A 20,581-nucleotide genomic window follows, 5' to 3' on the forward strand; every position below is an offset into this window, starting at 1 on the left:
GAAGGATCTTAAGGAGGACAGGATTCGAAGATTCGAACTCGGGGCCGCGTAACGAAATCTATTTTGTATGCTGAGGATACAACCTCCCTGACCCCATGCATCCTCCACCGAGGCGAGCCAAACGTCTCTGAAAAAAAGGAGACGACCGTCCAGAATGGGAGATACGCTGGGGTCTCGGTATGATAAAAATATGCCAGGTATAGGCCTGGCGGATCAGCCTTGGGCGTTACGGGAGCGCCAGGAAGGTGTAGGTTTAAAGGAAACCTTCTTCCTATCCTGGCGAGCCTGCAGCCTCTGCTGGTGGGAAAAATCCTGCTGCCACGAAACGACGAAAAGGGTGAAAGGACCGAAACTGCGGCTTCAGTGGAGGCTGGCGAGGTTTGGACTGGGGGAAATGGGAAGTCGTGCCCCCGGTGGCGTCCTTAATAATCTGGTCCAACATGGAGCCGAACAGACATGATCCCTGGAAAGGCAGGCTGGTAAGGGACTTTTTTGACAAGCCCGCCTGCCAGGCCTTAAGCCAAATCGTTGGCCGAATAGCCACAATATTGCTGGACGCCTGAGCTGCGCAAGACGTGGCATCCAGGGAGGCAGATACCAAGTATTTCCCCTTGCATGAGAAATCTGGTTGTCGAGATCCGCCAGCTGCTCCGGTCGAGTTCCAGCAAGAATGCCCTGACACAGCTGTGTGGCCCATTTGGATATGGACTTCGAAACCCAAGTAGAAGCAAAAGCTGGACAAAATGTAGAAGCGGCCACTTCGAAGGTTGACTTTGCAAAGGATTCTATAATCTTGTCATTGGAATCCTTGAGGGATGCTTCACTAACAAGCAGGAGAACGGTGTTGGTGGACAGTCTGGAAACTGGCGGCTCCACGGTCGGAGAAGAGGTTTTGTTGGCGGTGAGCTCCGGAGAAAAAGGATATAGGATGCCGAGGCGCTTCCCTCTTTGAAAGCATCTGGTCGGGTTCTCCCTTTGCCTGGCAAGTACCTCCTCAAATTCTGTATGAGGAGCGAAGACCTTGGAAGTTGGTTTTGACCGTCTAAACGAAATCGCATGGTCTGCGGATTCCGTAGAGGTATCCTTAATGCTTAATGCTAAAAGTCTGATTGATCGCTACAATAAGGCTCTGGACCATGTCTCTCATGTTGGAGGTTTGGTCCGAATCCAGGTCCGAATCATTCTCTGATGGTGCATCCGAGAATGCCTCGCCTGACTCGAGAGAGGAGGATCGGGAAGAGGCAGCCCAGCGGGTGAGCTGGAGCAGGAAGAGGACCTAGAACGGCGCTCCTGTCTGGATCTCTTGCGGCCTGGGGTAGAAGGCCCAGACGGTGATTCCTGTGACCCACTAACAACTACGGACGTTGGAAGGGGCAACCTGTCAAGCACGGACACCAGGATCTGAGAAACCTTGTTGAGTTCCGCCACGGACTATGACAGAGAGGAAACCCACACTGGAATAGGGCCTCGCTCTCACCTGGGGCAGAATGGGACTCCTGGGCGGTGGGCATGATGGGGTTGTTGCAGTCCTGACAGAGGGGAGAGGAATGACCTGATGGAAGCTTGCACTTACGCGAAGAGCACACAAAATGTCTGACAAGAACAGAGGAAGAGGTAGGAGGGTGAGAACACTCTCCTTTAGTATTAATGTCTGACAAGAACAGAGGAAGAGGTAGGAGGGTGAGAACACTCTCCTTTAGTATTAGGCATGATGAAACCTACTCACTAACAGATGCCAGAAGGTTAGGGGATAGGAAGATGAAGAGGAGTGTGTCAGTCTGCAGAGCAGCTACTCACAGTACTATGCCGGTGTCCTGTAGTCTGCTTCCAAGAGTAAAGCCGATGTGGGTCCTGCAGGAACTAAACAGCACCCAGAGTCTCCAAAAAAGAAAAAAGATGGCGACTGCACTGTGGGCACAGGGTGAAAAGCGTGCGCAGCAGGGAGTAGAGCGCACTCTGGATAAAGAAGCCTGCTCTCTGGGGCTGGAGGAAGAGGCGGAGTCAGCCGCAAGGTCTGGGAGAAAGATGGCGGCGATATAGTAGTTTTAGCTGGGGCCGGGAGTGGTGGGGGCTAACCAACAGGGGGTGGGGCTAACAGACTGGGTGGAACTAATCGACGGGGGCGGAGCTAACTGATGGGGGTCGGAGTAGGAAAGAAGAGGCGGGCGGGGGAAAGGCCCACCCGAATACAGAGAAGACACTAAGCCCGAGAGAAGCCGGTACCTAGATTAATTATCCTGACCGCCGGAGCAGGGGGGAGCGGCGCGGAGGCCATAAAAGAACTGCAAAAAGGTAGCCTAGTGCCCCATTTCACCTGGAAACTAGGGGAAAAAGGCTTCTATCGTCTAAAAGTGCCCTAACACTCCAATCCACACAATTAAATGAGGAAAAAACTTATTTTTTAATTCTTCGATCCCTGTTTTCTTTGCCACCTGGAGAACCTGGGGGAGAGAGGGAAAGAAATGTACTTCTCCATCCAGGAATGTAAGACGTCCGAACTTGCTGCGTTGCGGGACATCCACGCCTGCTAACACCGACAGGCTCTGATGTGCGAGTGGTGGGAGACGGGGACCAGGACCGGATCACCTAAATACGCTTCTGTGTTAGGGGTTGAGGTCCTGCCGACTAGACCTATGAGGATATGGGGTGGCAGTACACGACGTGCTCATAGTCTCTTTGTGGGAGTACAGTTGTGACTATTCACTGTATCCCTCCGGGTACCTGAAAAGGAACGACACACACTGAGGTAGATAAGGGTCTAATGAAAGACCTATGTCCACCTCCTACTGACACTAAGCTAAACTGAATATCCTAGGGCTGGTCGGTGGGGTGTACACTGCGGAGGAGGAGGAGCTAACTTTTTTGTGCATAGTGTCAGCCTCCTAGTGGCAGCAGCTCACACCCCATGGTTCCTGTGCCCCCCAATGAAGCGAAAGAGAAAAATAAATTGTCTTTGTTGCCATTTTCCGAGACCAGTAACGCTTTTTTCACTTTTGGGATCTGGGGCTGGGTAACAACTCATTTTTTTCCCGCCGAGCTGTTTTTATTGATACCATTTTGGGGTAGTTACGATATTTGCTCACCTCTTATTGCATTTTATCACAATGTTGCAGTGGCCAAAAAAGTTAGTCTGGAGTATCGATTTTTATCAAATTTATTTAGATAGAATGGAGTTTTTACAAATGCTGCGATAGCAAAAATGGGTATTTTAAAAAAAATAATTAATGGTTGACTTGAACTATTATTATTTTAAAGACTTTTTTTTTTTTTTTTTTTTTTAACTATTCACTGTATTTAAGAGTATCCTTAGGGTCCTATGCATAGCAATGCATCAGCACAGCTATGCATAGTGAAAAATCACAGTATCCGAATTCAAGCTACAGGCATGACAAGCATGGAGGTATTCAGCAGACCCCTGGCTGTCATGGCAACCCATCAGTGCCCTGCGATCATGTTACGGGAGTGCCAATGGCGCGTGGAATGACAAGCCCCCCTGCTGGTGTGAGTCAGCGATAGACAGCTGCATTTAAGAAGTTAACAGCTGCGGCTGTTAGAGGCACATGATGGCTGATTAAATCTGCCATCATCTGCCGGGAACGATATGGGTTTGGCGTGTGAGCCAGCATCAAAGTCAGAGACACAGCATATGACGTAAAGGCATTAAATGGAATATGTCAACAGGTTTTTGCCACCTAATCTGAGAGCAGCATGATGTAGAAATGGAGACCCTGATTCCAGCAATGTGTCACTTACTGGGCAGCTTGTTTTGATAAAATCATTATCAGCAGGAGATTATGACTATAGGACTAATGAACCCAACGTCATGTAGCCCACCAAATTCATGAGCTCTGAATAACCACGCCCCAACCACTGACTAACAGCTTACTGCCTATGCACAGTGTACATAGAAAACTGCCAACCACTGCTGTGGGTAAGGTTATACAGAGCTCACCATTCAGAGAACTGATAAATCTTCTGCAGATAAAACAGGGATTTTTCAAATCGACAGCAAGCAGCCGAGCAAGTGATGGAATCTCTGCCCTTAAATCAGGGGTGGGGAACCTCTTTCCAGCCAGGGGCCATTTGGAAATTTCTACCATCATTCGGGGCCACACAAAAACGATCACCTTGAAAATTACCCCGGTCAAACAATTAATTACGGTAACTCACCTTTAATGTGACGAATGGAGCTGCTTCTCTTTGGTGTAGCTGTGATGTTAGGTGATACTGATCATGTTGCTTCTCTCCTTTTCCAGGTTTGTGTCGGCCAGGAGAGCAGTCAACTTTTTGTCATAATTATAGTGGTTTGAAAAAAACCACTATATTGTAATCGCTCACCAGCGATCACATAGCGACTCACCAGCGATCCTGACACGTTGATATCGTTGTTGGGATCGCTGGTGAGTCGCTATGTGTGACGGGGCCCTAAGCCACCCAGGCCTCCAAATTGGAGGCTGATGGACCCTGACCTACAAATCGGAGGCTGAGCCACCCTGGCCTTCAAATCAGACCCAGAGGGGCCCCGGCCACCAAATCGGACCCCGAGGGGCCCCGGCCACCAAATCGGACCCCGAGGGGCCCCGGCCACCAAATCGGACCCCGAGGGGCCCCGGCCACCAAATCGGACCCCGAGGGGCCCCACCCACAAAATCGGACCCTGAGGGTCTCCACCCACAAAATCGGACCCTGAGGGGCCACATCCACAAAATCAGACCCTGAGGGATCCTGGCCACTAATTCAAGCCCTGAGGAGCCCAGGCCACCTAATCGGATGCTGAGGGGCCCCACCCACCAAATCAGACCCAGTGGCCCCTGAGAGGCACCCACAGTTAAAACGGATCCTGAGTTGAAAGTCTTGCAGGGGCAGCAGGCAAGTCTCTCTTAAAGGGTCAGCCCGGGCACCATTTCAAAGCACTATCTGTACTTCCTTCAGGAAATTCACATCTAGTTCTTATTATTCAGTTGATTAATGCGGCCTGAACCGCTACATGCACAGACTCCGTTGAGGTGTCGTTTCGAAGCCAGCGTCCACGAGTGGTGTGCCAAGTATTTTTCGTGTCGATCGGAGTTGTAGTTTTTGCGCAATTTGCGTTTGAAAAAACATTTTCCCGTCATTGGAATGTATTTCAATGGGAAAATTTTGCCACAGAGAAAACATGCCCTGATTCAAATGGCAGTTAAGCTCATTGATATGCGCAGGCACACCCAGTTACTATGCCAACGCCTACGAACTTTACATGACGCCCCCTGGCCTACAAATCGGAGGCTGATCGACCCTCGTCTCCAAATCGGACCCAGAGTGGCCCCGCCCACCAAATCGGACCCAGAGGGGCCCCTCCCACCAGACCCAGAGGGGCCCCGCCCACCAAATCAGGCCCTGAGAGGCCCAACACGCCAAGGTGTCCCCTGAGAGGCACCCACAGTTAAAACGGATCCAGAGTTGAAAGTTTTGCAGGAGCAGCAGGCAAGTCTCTCTTAAAGGGGGCAGCCCGGGCACCATTTCAAAGCACTATCTGTACTTCCTTCAGGAAATACACATCTAGTAAGTTCTGTGAATCATATTCATCACATAGGAGACGCTGGGACTACTGTATATACACAACACATACGAGATGCTGGGACAGCTGTATATACACCACACCGGAGACACTGGAACTGCTGTATATACACCACACCGAAGACGCTGGGACTGCTGTATATACACCACACCGGAGACGCTGGGACTGCTGTATATACATCACACAGGAGACACAGGGACTGCTGTATATACATCACACAGGAGACACAGGGACTGCTGTATATACATCACACAGGAGACACAGGGACTGCTGTATATATATCACACAGGAGACACAGGGACTGCTGTATATACATCACACAGGAGACACAGGGACTGCAGTATATACATCACACAGGAGACACAGGGACTGCTGTATATACATCACACAGGAGACGATGGGACTGCTGTATTATACATCACACAGGAGACGATGGGACTGCTGGATTATACATCACATAGGAGACACTGGAACTGCTGTATATACATCACACAGGAGACCCTGGGACTGCTGTATATACATCACACAGGAAACACTGGGACTGCTGTATATACATCACACAGGACACGCTGTGACTGCTGTACATACATCACAAAGGAGACACAGGGACTGCTGTACACACATAACAGGAAACATTGAGACTGCTATATATGCATCACAGGAGACTCAGGGGTCATATAAATTACAGGAGGGGCTGGGGATCATAGACATCACAGGAGATGCTGGGCCATATTCATCACCGGGGAGGCTGGGGGAATAGACATCACTGAGGGGCTATATACATAACTAGGAAGCACAGACAGCACTGGGAGTATATATGTCCCTGGGGGGTGATAAACATCACTGGTGGGGTCACATACATCACTGGGGGCTATGTACAGGTGGTGGGATATACAGTACTCGGAGGGATATACAGCACTTTTGGGGTAAATGCAGCACTGGGGAATATACACATACAGCTGTGGGGGGGAGAAACAGGGAGGCATATAGATCACCGGGGTGAGGGGCTGTTATGAATGGGTCACCGAGGAGAAAAAAGCAAAACAAGCTAAGTCACAGAAAACCTGAGAGGTTGGTAACTATGCAGACTGCAGATCCCTGATCTTACCACACAAGTAGCAGTAGCCGTGGAGCGTGCCTACGATGTTCCTAGACGCCTCGTCACGGCCGGAGGACTAAATAAGCCTACAGCAAGAAAAGGGAAACTAACTGCCCCAGAGCAGACCCCAAAGGAATAGATAGCCCCCACACATGTTTGGACGGTGAAACAAGATGAAGGCACAAACACAGGCAGGAAAATAGGCTGAGCAAATGATGGGGCCCAAAAAAACTAGACAGGAAAGATACTGTCTGCAACCTGCAAAAAACCCTACAAAAATCATGTCCAACACATCTGATATCAAAATTAACCCTGAAATCACTAGACTTCTCCCACTATATCAGCACTCTGAAATATTCTGAGACAGAGCAAAGAGAGACCGAACTAGTAAGGGACAAAAAGCCAATTGGCAAAATACTGATAAATAGGAGTGGAAATTCAGCACAGCCCCCAGCAGGGGCTGGCTGACCACACCAAAAAACTGAATAGACCAACAAAATCAAGTGTGAACATTAGCAGAAAAACTTAGCTTTAGATGACTGGAACAGAGCTGAAAACCAAGAGCTGACAAGCCAGAAGGAATCACCAGCAACTGAATAGGGCGTCGGCTGTCTTATATCCAATATGAGACTCCTGAGATCCAATCGTCATCCTCATTCTCAGGTGGCAGATCTCCACCGATCAAATCAGCCTCTCTACCTCCTGTTACCACCAGAGGGTGTCTGGAAGGAGAACTCTCAACTGGTGAACCAGAGAATGAACTCACAACAGGGGGCTCAAAGATCCCCGGGGAGACACAGATCACAGAGGAGTGACATGAAGATCACAGGGGTGGGGCACAGAGATCACAGGGGTGCACATAGCTGGGGGGCACATAGATGGAGGGGACAGAGATCACAGGGGGCACATGGGAGCACAAAAATCACAGGTGGTACATAGCAGGGGGACACAGGGATAACAGGAGGGCACATAGATCACAAGAGACACAAAGCTGGGAGCCACAGATATCACAGGGGTGCACATAGCTGAGGGTACAGATCACACGGAGGGCACAGATCACGGGGGCATATAGCTGGATGGCACAGATCACAGGGAGCATAGATATCACATGGGGAAACAGTTGGGGGCCACATAAATCACAGGGTGCAAATAACTGGAGGGCACAGAGATCACAGGGGGGCAAATAGCTGGGGCGTCATAGATCACAGGGGGGCAAATAGCTGGAGGGCACAAATCACAGGGGGAATATAGCTGGGGGTGGCACAGATCAAATGGGGAAACAAAGCTGGGGGGCACAGATCAAATGGGGAACAAAGCTGGGGGAACAGCGATCACAGGGGTCACATAGCTGCATAGCTGGAGGGGGCACATAGCTCACAGGGGGGCACATAGCTGAGGGGCACAGATCACCAGTAGAAAAGCACAGAGATCCCTGGGGAGGTGCAGAGCTGCCGGCACGCAGCAGCTCCTCTTCCGGGACAGGACGAAGGGAGAGAATTGGGCGCTAACCTCGCCCACCCTGACGCTAACCCTGCCCACCCAAACGATGTCATCATTCATGTGCAGGGCAGACAGCATTCTGTTATGAACGCTGCGTGCCTTGCACTTGGGAGTTAAAGGGCCGGCAGCTGACAGGATACGGCTGCCGCCCGAGCATTGGGGACTCTGAGGACCTGCCCGCTGGCCGCATGAAAAGTCACTGGGGGCTGCATGCGGGCCGCGGGCCGGACGCTCCCCACCCCTGCCTTAAATTATGCTGCTCTCAGGCGGGGTAGCAAAAACCTGGTGACAGATTCCTTTAAAATGGCACCACAGTGACGAACAATGGACTATGTCTGGCACTGACTGTCATTTAAGTATAATGCACACTGACCTGATCACTGGTAGCATTAGAAGTAATTACATGTAGAAATTTGTCAAATTGCGTATTTATGAATTCAGCAGGATCGATCTTCAGCTTGTACATTACATCTACCCACAGGTCCCTGTATGAGGAGGCTGTATTCAGAAAAAGGATAGTTACATTAGACAAGAAATAAGTTCACCTTATATTTGTGTATACATTTGTCTCTTTCTCACCAACTAATGGATGGTTTGCCAACACCAGAAGCTCCTGAGCCAGATTTTCTGCTTCTGAAGAATCAGATTCCAACCCTGGCACACAAGTAAGAACATGGATTGCTTCCTGGAGGATCCGTGGAGATACATAAAACTTCCCAGACTCTGGAATGTCCTCTAAATCCATTGTTAAACTATCAACCGGTACCAACTGTGACAAAGAGAAACATTGCAAGCAAATCTAGTAAAGTACTACTTTCTATACACAATTTAGTCCATAAACAATTATTATAAACTGGCACTTCAATAGCATAAACCAACAAAAAACAGACTTACATCATATAGTTCCCGATAAAGAGATTCAGGTAATTTTGCTATATTTGCACACTGGTGGTATTAACCCTTATATGCATGGTGATCACCCCGGTAAATGTTGCAGTCTTTGTTTACATAGATATATTTGCACACAGTTGTTTTAGGAGTAATTGATACTAACCTTTGTAAGGCTGATTTATAATTTTATTGTGAAGTTATATATACCTTTGGATTATTCCAATAATTGAGAATTATCTGTTTTTACCCTTATGTGGAAATTAGTCACATTGTGTTATTTTGGGACCAGTATTTTCATGTTATAAATACTTTATACAATAATATATATTTTCAATAAGCGTGTCATGTCCTTCTACTGGGTTATTTTGGTTTTTTTTTAAATTTTTAAAAAATTTATTAATAAAAAAATATATTTTAAATTATCTTTCTGGATCTCTTCATCGGCAACTATATGATGTAAGTCCGTTTTTTGTTGGTTTAAAGTAGTACTTAGTCTCCAGGCTCCATAGAGGAATGGACTTCCCTTTACCTTGTTTGAATTTTGAACAAACTTCAGCTCAGACAACAGGCCACGTAACAGTTTGGTGCCCCCGAGAGAGGACAGCAGCTTCTTGATGGTTTGCTGACACTGCTTACGTACTTTCCAGGAGCGAGTCAGCAGGATAGTAATCAGGGCATGATAATATGGTCTAAACAAGATAATCAAAAGGGAGGATAAACCATATAAAAGTATACATTATAAGGAAAAAATGATAAAGCCACCATAACGCCTGAACTTACTGAGCGCGGTTGTCGGGAAGCCTGTGGATGTGGTCCAGTAAAAGCCTCTCACAGAGCTGCAGAAGTGTGCAATGACCTAAGAAAGGCAGAACAACAGGAAGCAGTTCGTCAGAATTTTTTATTATTATTAGGAATACATAAGCTTATTACTAAATTCATAGAAATTTGTAGAAAAAACACTAAAGCAGCCCTTTTTGTTCACATACAAGGCGTAACATTAGCAGATTATGGCCATGGTCACTAATAATAGAAATACTGTAGATTTTCCTACCCAAATTCTTGAGCAAAAAATCCACAGAAAAAAATAGCAACAAATTGGATGAGATCAATACAAAGTTTAAAAAAAAAAACAGTTTCCACAAACATTAAACTAGAAAACACACTATCATAACCTGCTGTGGCATTTCTGCTGGTCCCCTGGTGGTCTTTGTACAGCCCAGCCTCCTGAATGATGTCTCATGTGACCACTGCAGTCAATCACAAGCTTCAGTTGCGACTATATCACCACATGTGGCCAGGAGACCAGACCAGACAAAGAAACGTAGCCTATTAAAAGTGAAGTCTGACCTCTACTTACATTCCTCAGTGGCCGAAGAAAGAAACTTATCAGAAGTGAAAATCTGTTTCTTATCATCAGACAGCAATTGCCAAAAGTTGTTCAGCTTGTTTTCTGTGAAGAAAAATAAAATACAAAAACAAAACAAAAAAAAAATTATAATATATATATTATTATGTATATATATATATATATATATATATATATATATATATACACACACACACACACACACACACACATACATACATACATACACATACATATATATACACACACACACATATATATATATATATATATATATATATATATATATATATACACACACATATACACACACAAAAATCTCAGGAAATGGTTAATGCTTGTTGTCTCATATAAAAGGGTTACTGTCATGTCAAAAAACTTCTGACCTGTCACCCTCTACCTCACTAAATTCTAGGTGCTGGACCTAGAATGAATAGCACTAATCGCACAGAGCTACTTGGCCATTCCTCATAGTGGTTAAACCATTAAATGGTAGAGATGGAAGGGACTGCCTGGGTTATCTGGTCCAACCCCCTGCTCAAAGCAGTATTCACTAAATCATCCCAGACAGATGTCTGTCCAGACTCTGTTTGAAGACTTCCATTGAAGGAGAACTCACCAACTCTCGTGGCAGCCTGTTCCACTCATTGATCACCCTCACTGTCAAAAAGTTTTCTCTAATATCTAATCTGTGCCTCCTCTACAAAGCAATATAAATCAGGGCGACAGGAGAAAGTTTACATGAATGTCTCGTTTTAAATCCTCAAAGGGTAACTTTATTCCAACACATGTCTACAATATAGCTGTATTATCTCCAATGACTTATTTTCCCGGCCATGTGTGCACAGGAGTATATAACAGCTAAGTATGCTGGTTGTAGTATGTCCACCCTTTAAGCACCATTTTACAGATTGTATATAGAATTCACTTAAAAAGTTACATATCTCCATAAAATAAATTGCTTTGATAGATGCACTTGTATATCTGGGATTATAGTCAGCGGCTGCACTCACAAGTTTGCCGTCTGCCACTAAAACTTGGGAGATTGCAGCTCTAAAGCCTGGAGGAATGTGAATGCAGGTCTAGACTATAATACAGGATAAAACTAAGTTTTGCCTGCAGTCAGCAGCCAGTGGTGTATGCAATAAGACGACATTGCATTGAAGGACCCAATCTCTTTTTAATGTACTTAAAGAGTTAATTTTAACAGCTTAACCCTGAAGTCTTTAGATATTTGGAAAAGGACACAACAGGAGGATATATATGATGTATATGCAATCCTACCAACGTGGCTTTCAGTGACGGATATTCTGCACACAAGCACAGAGGCAGCCAGGGCTTCCGTCAGCAGTGATATCTGGGCACTATGGGCTGCGGCCTTCTCCACCGTTTGAAGCAAAAGGGGTAAAAGTCCCAGCGCTTGCCCTAGAGTATCCCCTGCAAAACAAAACATGTCCATTAACATTCGTGTCTTTTCCATTGCTGTATACAGTTAGGTCCATATATATTTGGACAGACAACATTTTTCTACTTTTGGTTCTAGACAACACCACAATGAATTTTAAACAAAACAATTCAGATGCAACTGAAAACCACCGCAGTGAAGGCCTGGCAGAGCATCAAAAAGGAGGAAACAGAGCATCTGGTGATGTCCATGAGTTCAAGACTTCAGGCAGTCATTGCCAACAAAGGGTTTTCAACCAAATACTAGAAATGAACATTTTATTTACAATTATTTAATCAGTCCAATTACTTTTGGTCCCTTTAAAAACAGGGTGGCACATGTTAAGGAGCTGAAACTCCTAAACCGTTCATCCAATTTGAAGGTGGATACCCTCAAATGAAAGCTGAAAGTCTGAACTTCACCTACATCTGAATTGTATTGTTTAAAATTCATTGTGGTAATGTCTATAAACAAAATTAGAAAAATGTTGTCTCTGTCCAAACATATATGGACCTAACTATAGGAAGAGCTGGCGGCACTAGTTCTCCTCCTTATACCGTGGTTATGTGATCACTGTGTATAGTGAGGGGCAGGACCTGCTGGGCTATAGGGAACCCCGACCACTCTACTTTACAGCCAGGAGGCTACATCTTCCCTGTAACTGGGGCTAATATACCAGCCTTATTTACATGGGAAAAAGGAGGAAAATACAAATATTAGGATTAAAATACAAATATTATGTAATGAAATTGCCCCTAAAGAACACTAATAAAAAGCAGCAGGTAAAAAATAATCAAAACAAAAATGCCACTGTCAATCCAAATTGCCAGCCCTGTATATATATTATCCAACATGTAGAAATAACTATTACAGAAAGGAGAACACATTTTTAGATGTATTTTAGAGGCCCAAAAAAATATACAAAAACATAGGGTGAAAAAAGACATGTATTTTCATTGTTTCACACCAATATTGCCTTAAATATCAGTGACAATAAAATGAAGCGTCAAATATCACAAATAAAACATGCAAAAATACTTGAATATCCAAACGAAAAGGAGATTTTTGTGTACTCACCGTAAAATCTCTTTCTCTTAGCCTCTAATTGGGGGACACAGAACCATGGGTGTTATGCTGCTGTCCACTAGGAGGCGACACTATGCATAATCTGAAAAAGATTAACTATGGCTCCTCCTCTGCAGTATACACCCCTGGACGGCGTTAGCATTCTCCAGTTTTGTGCAAAAGCATTAGGAGGAATATAACAAAAAACATAACCATGCCTGTAAGAAGGCCACTATGTACGAGCTCAAATGACAATATGAGAACTCAACCGTAACAACTGCCCTTAAGGCAACAGGGTGGGAGCTGTGTCCCCCAATTAGAGGCTAAGAGAAAGAAATTTTACGGTGAGTACACAAAAATCCCCTTTACTCTGTCGCCTCATTGGGGGACACAGAACCATGGGACGTCCCAAAGCAGTCACTGGGTGGGAAGCAATGGATGAATATTCTGCAGACAGGACCCTAAACTTGGGGCACCGCCACCTGCAGTACCTGTCTACCCAGGCTCGCGTCTGCTGAGGACTGTGTTGTGAGCTCATTTTCTGGTTCACCTTTGGTGTCCGATAAACTCCCTCTGCTGGTGAAAGGAGGTGGTGAAGCTGATTTGGATGGGAGAGACCTGCCACCTGAACAGGTGGATTGCGACTGGACATCAGGAATCTCTGAGTGGATATAAGGCAGCAGACGCCCTGTAGGGTTGCTGGTGATTTTCTCCTGCTCTGAGGTCTGGCCTCCAGTTCAGTTCCTGTCTTCTAAAGCTAAGTTTTGCTCTGCTATTGTTCCATGAGATTTTGTCTGATTTACTTAGTTTTGTGTTCAGCCAGCCCCGGCTGGTGGCAGGTCTCTCCCATCCAAATCAGCTTCACCACCTCCTTTCACCAGCAGACGGAGTTCATCGGACACCAAATGTGAACCAGAAAATGTGCTCACAACAGGACTGGGTATGAACTCTGTAGTGTTTGGTAAATGTGTATAGGCTAGTCCAAGTGGCCGCCTTACACACTTGTTGAGCCGAAGCCTGGTGCCGAATGGCCCAGGAGGCCCCTACCGCCTGTGTAGAATGTGCTGTAATACCAGCCGGAAGAGAATTTTTAAGGCGGTAAGCCTCTTGTATGGTGGATTTGATCCACCTGGGGAGAGTAGCGTTGGAACCTGGCAGACCCTGGTGGACGCCTTCCGGAAGAAGGAAAAGGGAATCAGACTTCCGGAAGGGGGCAGTCCTAGACACGTATATACGCAATGCTCTGACGAGGTCAAGCGTATGCAGAGCCTTCTCCACTCTATGAACCGGAATCGGGCAAAGGGATGGCAGTGAAATTTCCTCATTGAGGTGGAAGTTGGACACAACCTTCAGAAGGAAGGATGGAACCGTACGGAAAACTACCTTGTCCTGGTGAAAAGCCAGGAAGGGCCGTCTGCAGGAGAGTGCCGACAGTTCAGACACCCTGCGTAGCGAGGTGATTGCCACCAGAAAGACCACCTTCTGGGATAGAAGGCGAAGTGGGACTTCCCTAAGGGGTTCGAAGGGAGGTCCCTGCAATACTGTCAGGACCAGGTTGAGGTCCTACGTTTCTAGTGGCCGTCTGTAGCGGGGAACCAATCGGGAAACCCCCTGAAGAAAAGTCCTTACTTGTGGCATGTTAGCAATGCGTCTTTGAAGAAGAACTGAGCGCGCTGACACTTGGCTCTTAAGCGAGCCCAGGGACAGTCTGGCCTCCGGACCCGATTGGAGAAAACCAAGCACTTTGGGGAGAGAATAAGGGAGTGGGATCAGGTCGCGAGATTCGCACCAGGTAAAGAATGCTCTCCAGGTACGGTAATAAATCTTGGCGGAGGCTGGCTTCTGTGCCCTGATCATGGTTCCAATGACGTCCGGTGAGAGCCCTGCCTGGGTTAGAACCCAGGTCTCAAGGGCCACGCCATCAAATTGAGAGCCCCTGAATTCTGGTGGAAGAATGGGCCTTGTGATAGAAGATCGGAACAGTCAGGGAGACCGCCAGGGGGCGTCTGCTGTAAGTTGTACCATGTCGTTGTACCATGTACGTCTGGGCCAGTCTGGCGCGATTAGGATGGTTGGAACTCCTTCTTGTTTGATCTTCCTCACCACTCTGGATATCAAGGGGAGAGGTGGAAAAATGTACAGAAGCTGGAACTGGGTCCAGTCCTAAACCAGGGCATCCGCTCAGAGTGACCGCGGATCGTGTGTTCTGGCCATGAAGTTGGAGACCTTGGCATTGAAATGGGATGCCATTAGGTCCACGTCCGGGGTCCCCCAGCGATGGCAGATCTGGCGAAAAATTTCGGGATGGAGAGACCACTCTTCCGAGTCCACTCCTTGTCTGCTGAGGAAGTCGGCTTCCCAGTTGTCCACACCCGGAATGTGGACCGCAGAGGGTACCGACTCCGTGTCTTCCGCTCAGTGGAGGATGTGTGTCACTTCTCTCATCGCCTGGGTACTGCGTGTCCCGCCTTGGTGGTTCACATATGCCACAGCTGTGGCATTGTCCGACTGTACTCTGATATGAGAGGCTGCCAGTAAGTGACGAAAGGCTCTCAACGCCAGGAGGATGGCACGAATTTCCAGGATGTTGATGGGCATGTTCGCCTCCACTGGTGACCACTTGCCCTGTAATTTAAGTGCACCGCACCCCAACCCGTCAGACTCGCGTCGGTGGTCAGGACCTTCCATTGACCTGTGAGAAAGGATTTCCCCTTCGCGAGTGAGGTTGGCTTGAGCCACCAGAGCAGGGACCTCCTGGTTGACGATGTTAGCTGGAACTCCCTGTCGAGGGAAAAAGGATTCCTGTCCCAGGACTTGAGAATGGCTAGTTGAAGAGGCCTGAGGTGAAACTGGGCAAATGGGACGGCTTCCATTGCTGCCAGCATCCTGCCGAGGACTCTCATGGCAAACCGTAGAGATTGGGGGAGGGCTGCGAAGGAGGATGCAGACTCCTAGACGGAGAGTCAGTGCCATGTCCTTGGGAAGGCGCACCAGGCCCCTGAAGGTGTCGAATAGCATCCCCAAGAAGGACAGAGACTGACTCGGAGTAGTCGATGACTTTTGTAGATTGACTAACCAGCCCAGGCGACTGAGTGTCGATTGTGATTGAGACGCTGAGCTCGCAGTCATTGATGGAGGAAGCCTTGATGAGGAGATCGTCCAGGTATGGAACGACTACTATGCCTCTGGAGTGTAGAACGTCCATGGTGGCTGTCATGATCTTGGTAAACGTTCTGGGAGCCGGGGCGAGTCTGAACGGGAGAGGCACGAGCTGGTAGTGGTCCTGGCTGATTGCGAACCTGAGAAATCTCTGATGGGCGGGAGCAATCGCTATATGCAGGTATGCGTCTTGTATGTCTATGGAGGCAATCAATTCTCCCTGCTCCATGGACGCAATGATGGACCGAAGGGGACTCCATGCGAAAATGACGAACCCGTACATATTTGTTGAGTTGTTTTAAGTCCAATATGGGCCGTACGCTGCCTCCTTTCTTGGGGACTACAAATAGATTGAAGTAGAACCCTCGGAAGCGCTCGGTCGCGGGAACAGGTACTATGACTCCTGCTTGAAGAAGGGAGGAAACCGCTTGGTGGAAGGCACGAGCCTTGGCTGGCAGTTTTGGGGGAACAGAGAGGAAGAACCGGTTCGGTGGGTTGGAAGTGAACTCTATCTTGTAACCGGAAGACACTACTTCCCTGACCCACCTGTCCGTAATAGGCAGCCAGACTTGCTGAAAGAGCAAAAGTCGTCCGCCTACGGGTGGGGTGTCTTACGGAGTTCGTGAGTCATGAGGAGGAGAAAGTCTGAGGTTTTCCTCCTTTGGGCTTTGACTGGCCTGCTTATGGCTACCAGGTCTTGTCCGGCCTTTGCGTCGACCGTGAGTTGTCCCTGCGTGGGGAACTGTTGCGATTTTGTGCTGGGCACGAGACGGACCAGCCCGAAGAATTCCGAAAGGATCGGAATCGTGTTTGGTTACACTTTTTGTAAGTGCGTTTAGGTTTTAGTTGAGGGAGAGAGGTACTCTTACCCCCGGTGGCGTTTGATATCATTGTGTCCAACTTTTCACCGAAAAGCCACCCACTGAGTTACGGGAGGTGCGTGAGGGACTTCTTTGAGGCCGCGTCCGCTTTCCATTCCCGCAGCCAGAGGATACGCCGAACCGTAAATGCGCTTGATGCTATCCCCGCTACACCCCTTGCTGAATCCAGAGCTGCATGAAGCATGTAATCTGCAACTGCTATTTGAACCGCTTGGTCTGACAGCTCAGGGGTTGGTGCTTGGAGGCCATCTTGTAATTTTTTGGCCCATGCCAGAATGGCTTTGGCAGCCCAAACTGAAGCAAATGCGGGAGCCAGGGAGGCCCCTGCAGCCTCAAAAATTGAACGATTCATGCGTTCTACCTGCCGGTCTGCTGCGTCCCTGAGGGTTGAGATATCTGGCAGTGAGAGGAGGGTCTGTGCTGCTAGTCTAGAGACTGGGGGGTCCACTTTGGGTGATCTGTCCATTCCTTGGTGTCCTTCTGCAGGAAGGGGTACATTGCCTCCAAATATTTGCGATTGGAGAATTTCTTCTCAGGCTGTGAGAACTGCTTGTTAAGGATCGCCTTAAATTCTGAGTGATTAGAGAAGACCTGGTGGGTGAACTGGGGAGGAGGTTTTCTGTGGTCGGGGATCGCTGTGGAGATCTGCGTTGTCTATCTCTGGTAGGGGACGGTCTAGGCGACCTGGAACTATGGTGTCTCTCCATAGAGAGGGAATGACCGTGTGCTATGGGATGACGCAGATGAACGCGACCTGTGGGTCCGCTTACGTCTGGATGTGGCCGGGACGTCATGTCCCTGAGTCGAGCTCTCCCTTTGCTGGGTAATGTTCATAGCCGAGGCATGACCCTGCAGAGCCTGAAGCAATGTGGAGGTTAGGTTATCTATAGACTGCGTCATAGATTGCGACATCTGAGTAGCCCATTCTGGAGTTGTAGCAGACACCAAAGCATTGGTAGGGGCTTCTTGGGGTTCTGACCCAGTGATACAGTCCCGGCAGTGCGGGTACGTGATGCCACTGGGGAGAGTGGTTTTGCAGGCTGTGCAGAATGCATAAAAGCAGTCCTACCTGGTTCTCTTGGACCTTGAGCCCGGCAGAGTGCACAGCGTGCAGAAGTGCTGGCTATGCAGATGACCTACAGGGGTGGCTATGCAGAGGAAGCTATAGGGGAGCCTTATAGGGAATATGGATTCACAGCTGAGTAAAAAAAAAACAAAAACTCAGCTGTGATCTTAGCCCACCAGTGAGCCCCTAGGTCCAGCGCCGAAGATCCGCAGTCCTGTGCCCAAGGAGACTGGCTGGCCTGGCCCTGCTGATGTCCTGCAGCAGAAATAGCTGCCGAGAAGAAGAGGAAGGGGAAGAAGGGGGTGGAGAGCTGAAAAAGCGCGGCAGAGCTGTGAAAAAACACGCCTTTTCTGTCTCGATCCGCCCCCTCTATGACACTGTAGAGTGTCATATTTGTCATCCGGGGGGCCGAGCCGGGGGCGGAGAGGAGGCGGCGGCTTCAGCTAGGCCGAAGCCGCGACCTAAATTAGATGCCTGATGCCCAGAAAGGCTCCAGGCTGGCGCGAAAGTCCGGGAGGGGGTCGGATCTGAATCGGACTCCCCCGGATTTAAAGGCAGAATAGCGGTGGGGATATGAGCGGAAGGGGGGCCCTGTGAGGGATCCCTCTGAGGCACGATAAAGCTGGTGCTGCCGCAGAGACAGGGGCGCAGGGAGCCCTGTGTGTCTATTATGCCATGCCTGCCAGCACTCCCCCCCGGCCCCGACAGGAGCCCGCAGCTGGGCTGGGGTCCCTGGATGTAGCCGCAGTGTGCTGGCCTATGCTGCTGGGAGATGCAGAGTGCTGCCTGTACAGACCCTACCTGAGGTGTCTCAACCTAATGCCCCCAGAGGGGGATTAGGGAGGGTGCTGTTGTCATCATCAGGGGGTATTATCCTCGCCTCAACCTCAACCCGGAAACCAAAAGGAATTGGGGAAGGAGGGGGGTCTCGACTTCGAACCAGCACCCGAAGGACTGGGGAAGGAGCGACATGGGGAATAGCCATCTCGACTTCAACTGGGCACCCCGTAATAGGGGACCGAGGAAGGAGCCATGCCGTGAGTCTCACAAGAGACCCACTTTTCTTCATCTGTAATCCCGTCGGAAAAAAACGGGAAAATTTTTTTTTTTTTTTTTTAGGTGTGCCTTCTATGCGACACTAAGCAAAAACTGGAGAAGGCTAACGCCGTCCAGGGGTGTATACTGCAGAGGAGGAGCCATAGTTAATCTTTTTCAGATTATGCATAGTGTCGCCTCCTAGTGGACAACAGCATAACACCCATGGTTCTGTGTCCCCCAATGAGGCGACAGAGTAAATACATTTTACAACTCTCTAACCCCTGACATCTAACGTACTATCCCGTCCAGGTGCCCTGAGCCCGTATGCCAATGGACGGGATAGTACGTCATAGCGATCAGCTGCGCTCATGCGGGGAGCGCAGCTGATCGTGGCCGGGTGTCACCTGATTATCACAGTTGACACCTGGCACTATGTGCCCGGAGTTGTCTCAGACCGCTCCCGGCACATTAACCCCTGGCACACTGCGATCAAACATGATCGCAGTGTAAAGGGGGCATAGGGAAGAATCGTGCCGGGAGGGATATCAATTCCAGCCAGTTCTGTGTTGAAAAAAAAAAATGGTGCTCCTTCCAAGCTCTGCCATGCGCCCAAACAGTGGTTTACCCCCACATACAGGGTATCAGTGTACTCAGGACAATTTGCACAACTTTTGGGGTCCAATTTCTCCTGTTACTCTTGGGAAAATAAAAAAATTGGGGACTAAAAGATCATGTTTGTGGAAAAAATATGATTGTTTTATTTTCACGCCCGGGCGTTATAAACTTCTGTGAAGCACTTGGGAGTTCAAAGTGCTCACCACACATCTAAATAAATTCCTTGGGGGGGGTCTAGCTTCCAAAATGGGGTCATTTGTTGGGGGTTTCCACTGTTTAGGCACATCAGGGGCCCTCCAAACACGACATGACACCCGCAGACCATTGCATCAAAGTCTGCATTCCAAAACGTCACTACTTCCCTTCTGAGCCCCAACATGTGCCAATACAGTAGTTTTCTCCCACATAATGGGTATCAGCATACTCAGGACAAATTGGACAACAACTTTTGGGGTCCAATTTCTCCTGTTACCCTTGGGAAAACAAAATATTGGTGACTAAAAGATCATATTTGTGGAAAAAATATGATTTTTTTATTATTGTCAAGGTGAAAATATATTTTCTTATATAACTTTTATACTTTTATACTGTGAAACAATAAGTTTTTCCTAATTGCTTGCTAATGCAAATGTAACTGTATTAAAGATGGCTGCCAGTGTTCACTTTCACTTAAATTCAGTGTCTAAAGAGTTAAGTTAAGTTTCATTTCTCCTAAAAAAGATAACTCAGGAATGTGAAGAAGAAGTAACCATCGGGAGACGTTTTGACGAATCAGAGAGAGACTGGACACTAGATGTATACTGCATAAACCCCGCCTAATGCACGCCTTCCCCTAACACTCAATATAGTATTGTGTATTTGTAAATAAAGCCAGTTGTTGTACTGCTCCTGACAGGTGTG

General features: G+C 48.0%; 1 protein-coding gene across 1 annotated transcript in view; it reads right to left on the bottom strand.

Moving 5' to 3' along the window:
* GCN1 (GCN1 activator of EIF2AK4) overlaps positions 1-20,581 on the bottom strand; it is a 135,103-nt gene that overhangs the window by 83,429 nt on the left and 31,093 nt on the right. The window contains exons 15-20 of the mRNA XM_073582731.1: positions 11,698-11,850; positions 10,405-10,497; positions 9,828-9,903; positions 9,577-9,736; positions 8,736-8,925; positions 8,530-8,654 (exon numbers count right to left, since the gene is read on the bottom strand). Of these exons, the coding sequence (XP_073438832.1) occupies positions 8,530-8,654; positions 8,736-8,925; positions 9,577-9,736; positions 9,828-9,903; positions 10,405-10,497; positions 11,698-11,850 (797 nt within the window). The remainder of the gene's footprint in view (positions 1-8,529; positions 8,655-8,735; positions 8,926-9,576; positions 9,737-9,827; positions 9,904-10,404; positions 10,498-11,697; positions 11,851-20,581) is intronic.

Source organism: Dendrobates tinctorius, unplaced genomic scaffold (assembly GCF_039654945.1).
Source record: "Dendrobates tinctorius isolate UK_male_01 unplaced genomic scaffold, ASM3965494v1 ptg000073l, whole genome shotgun sequence".
Taxonomy (NCBI): domain Eukaryota; kingdom Metazoa; phylum Chordata; class Amphibia; order Anura; family Dendrobatidae; genus Dendrobates; species Dendrobates tinctorius.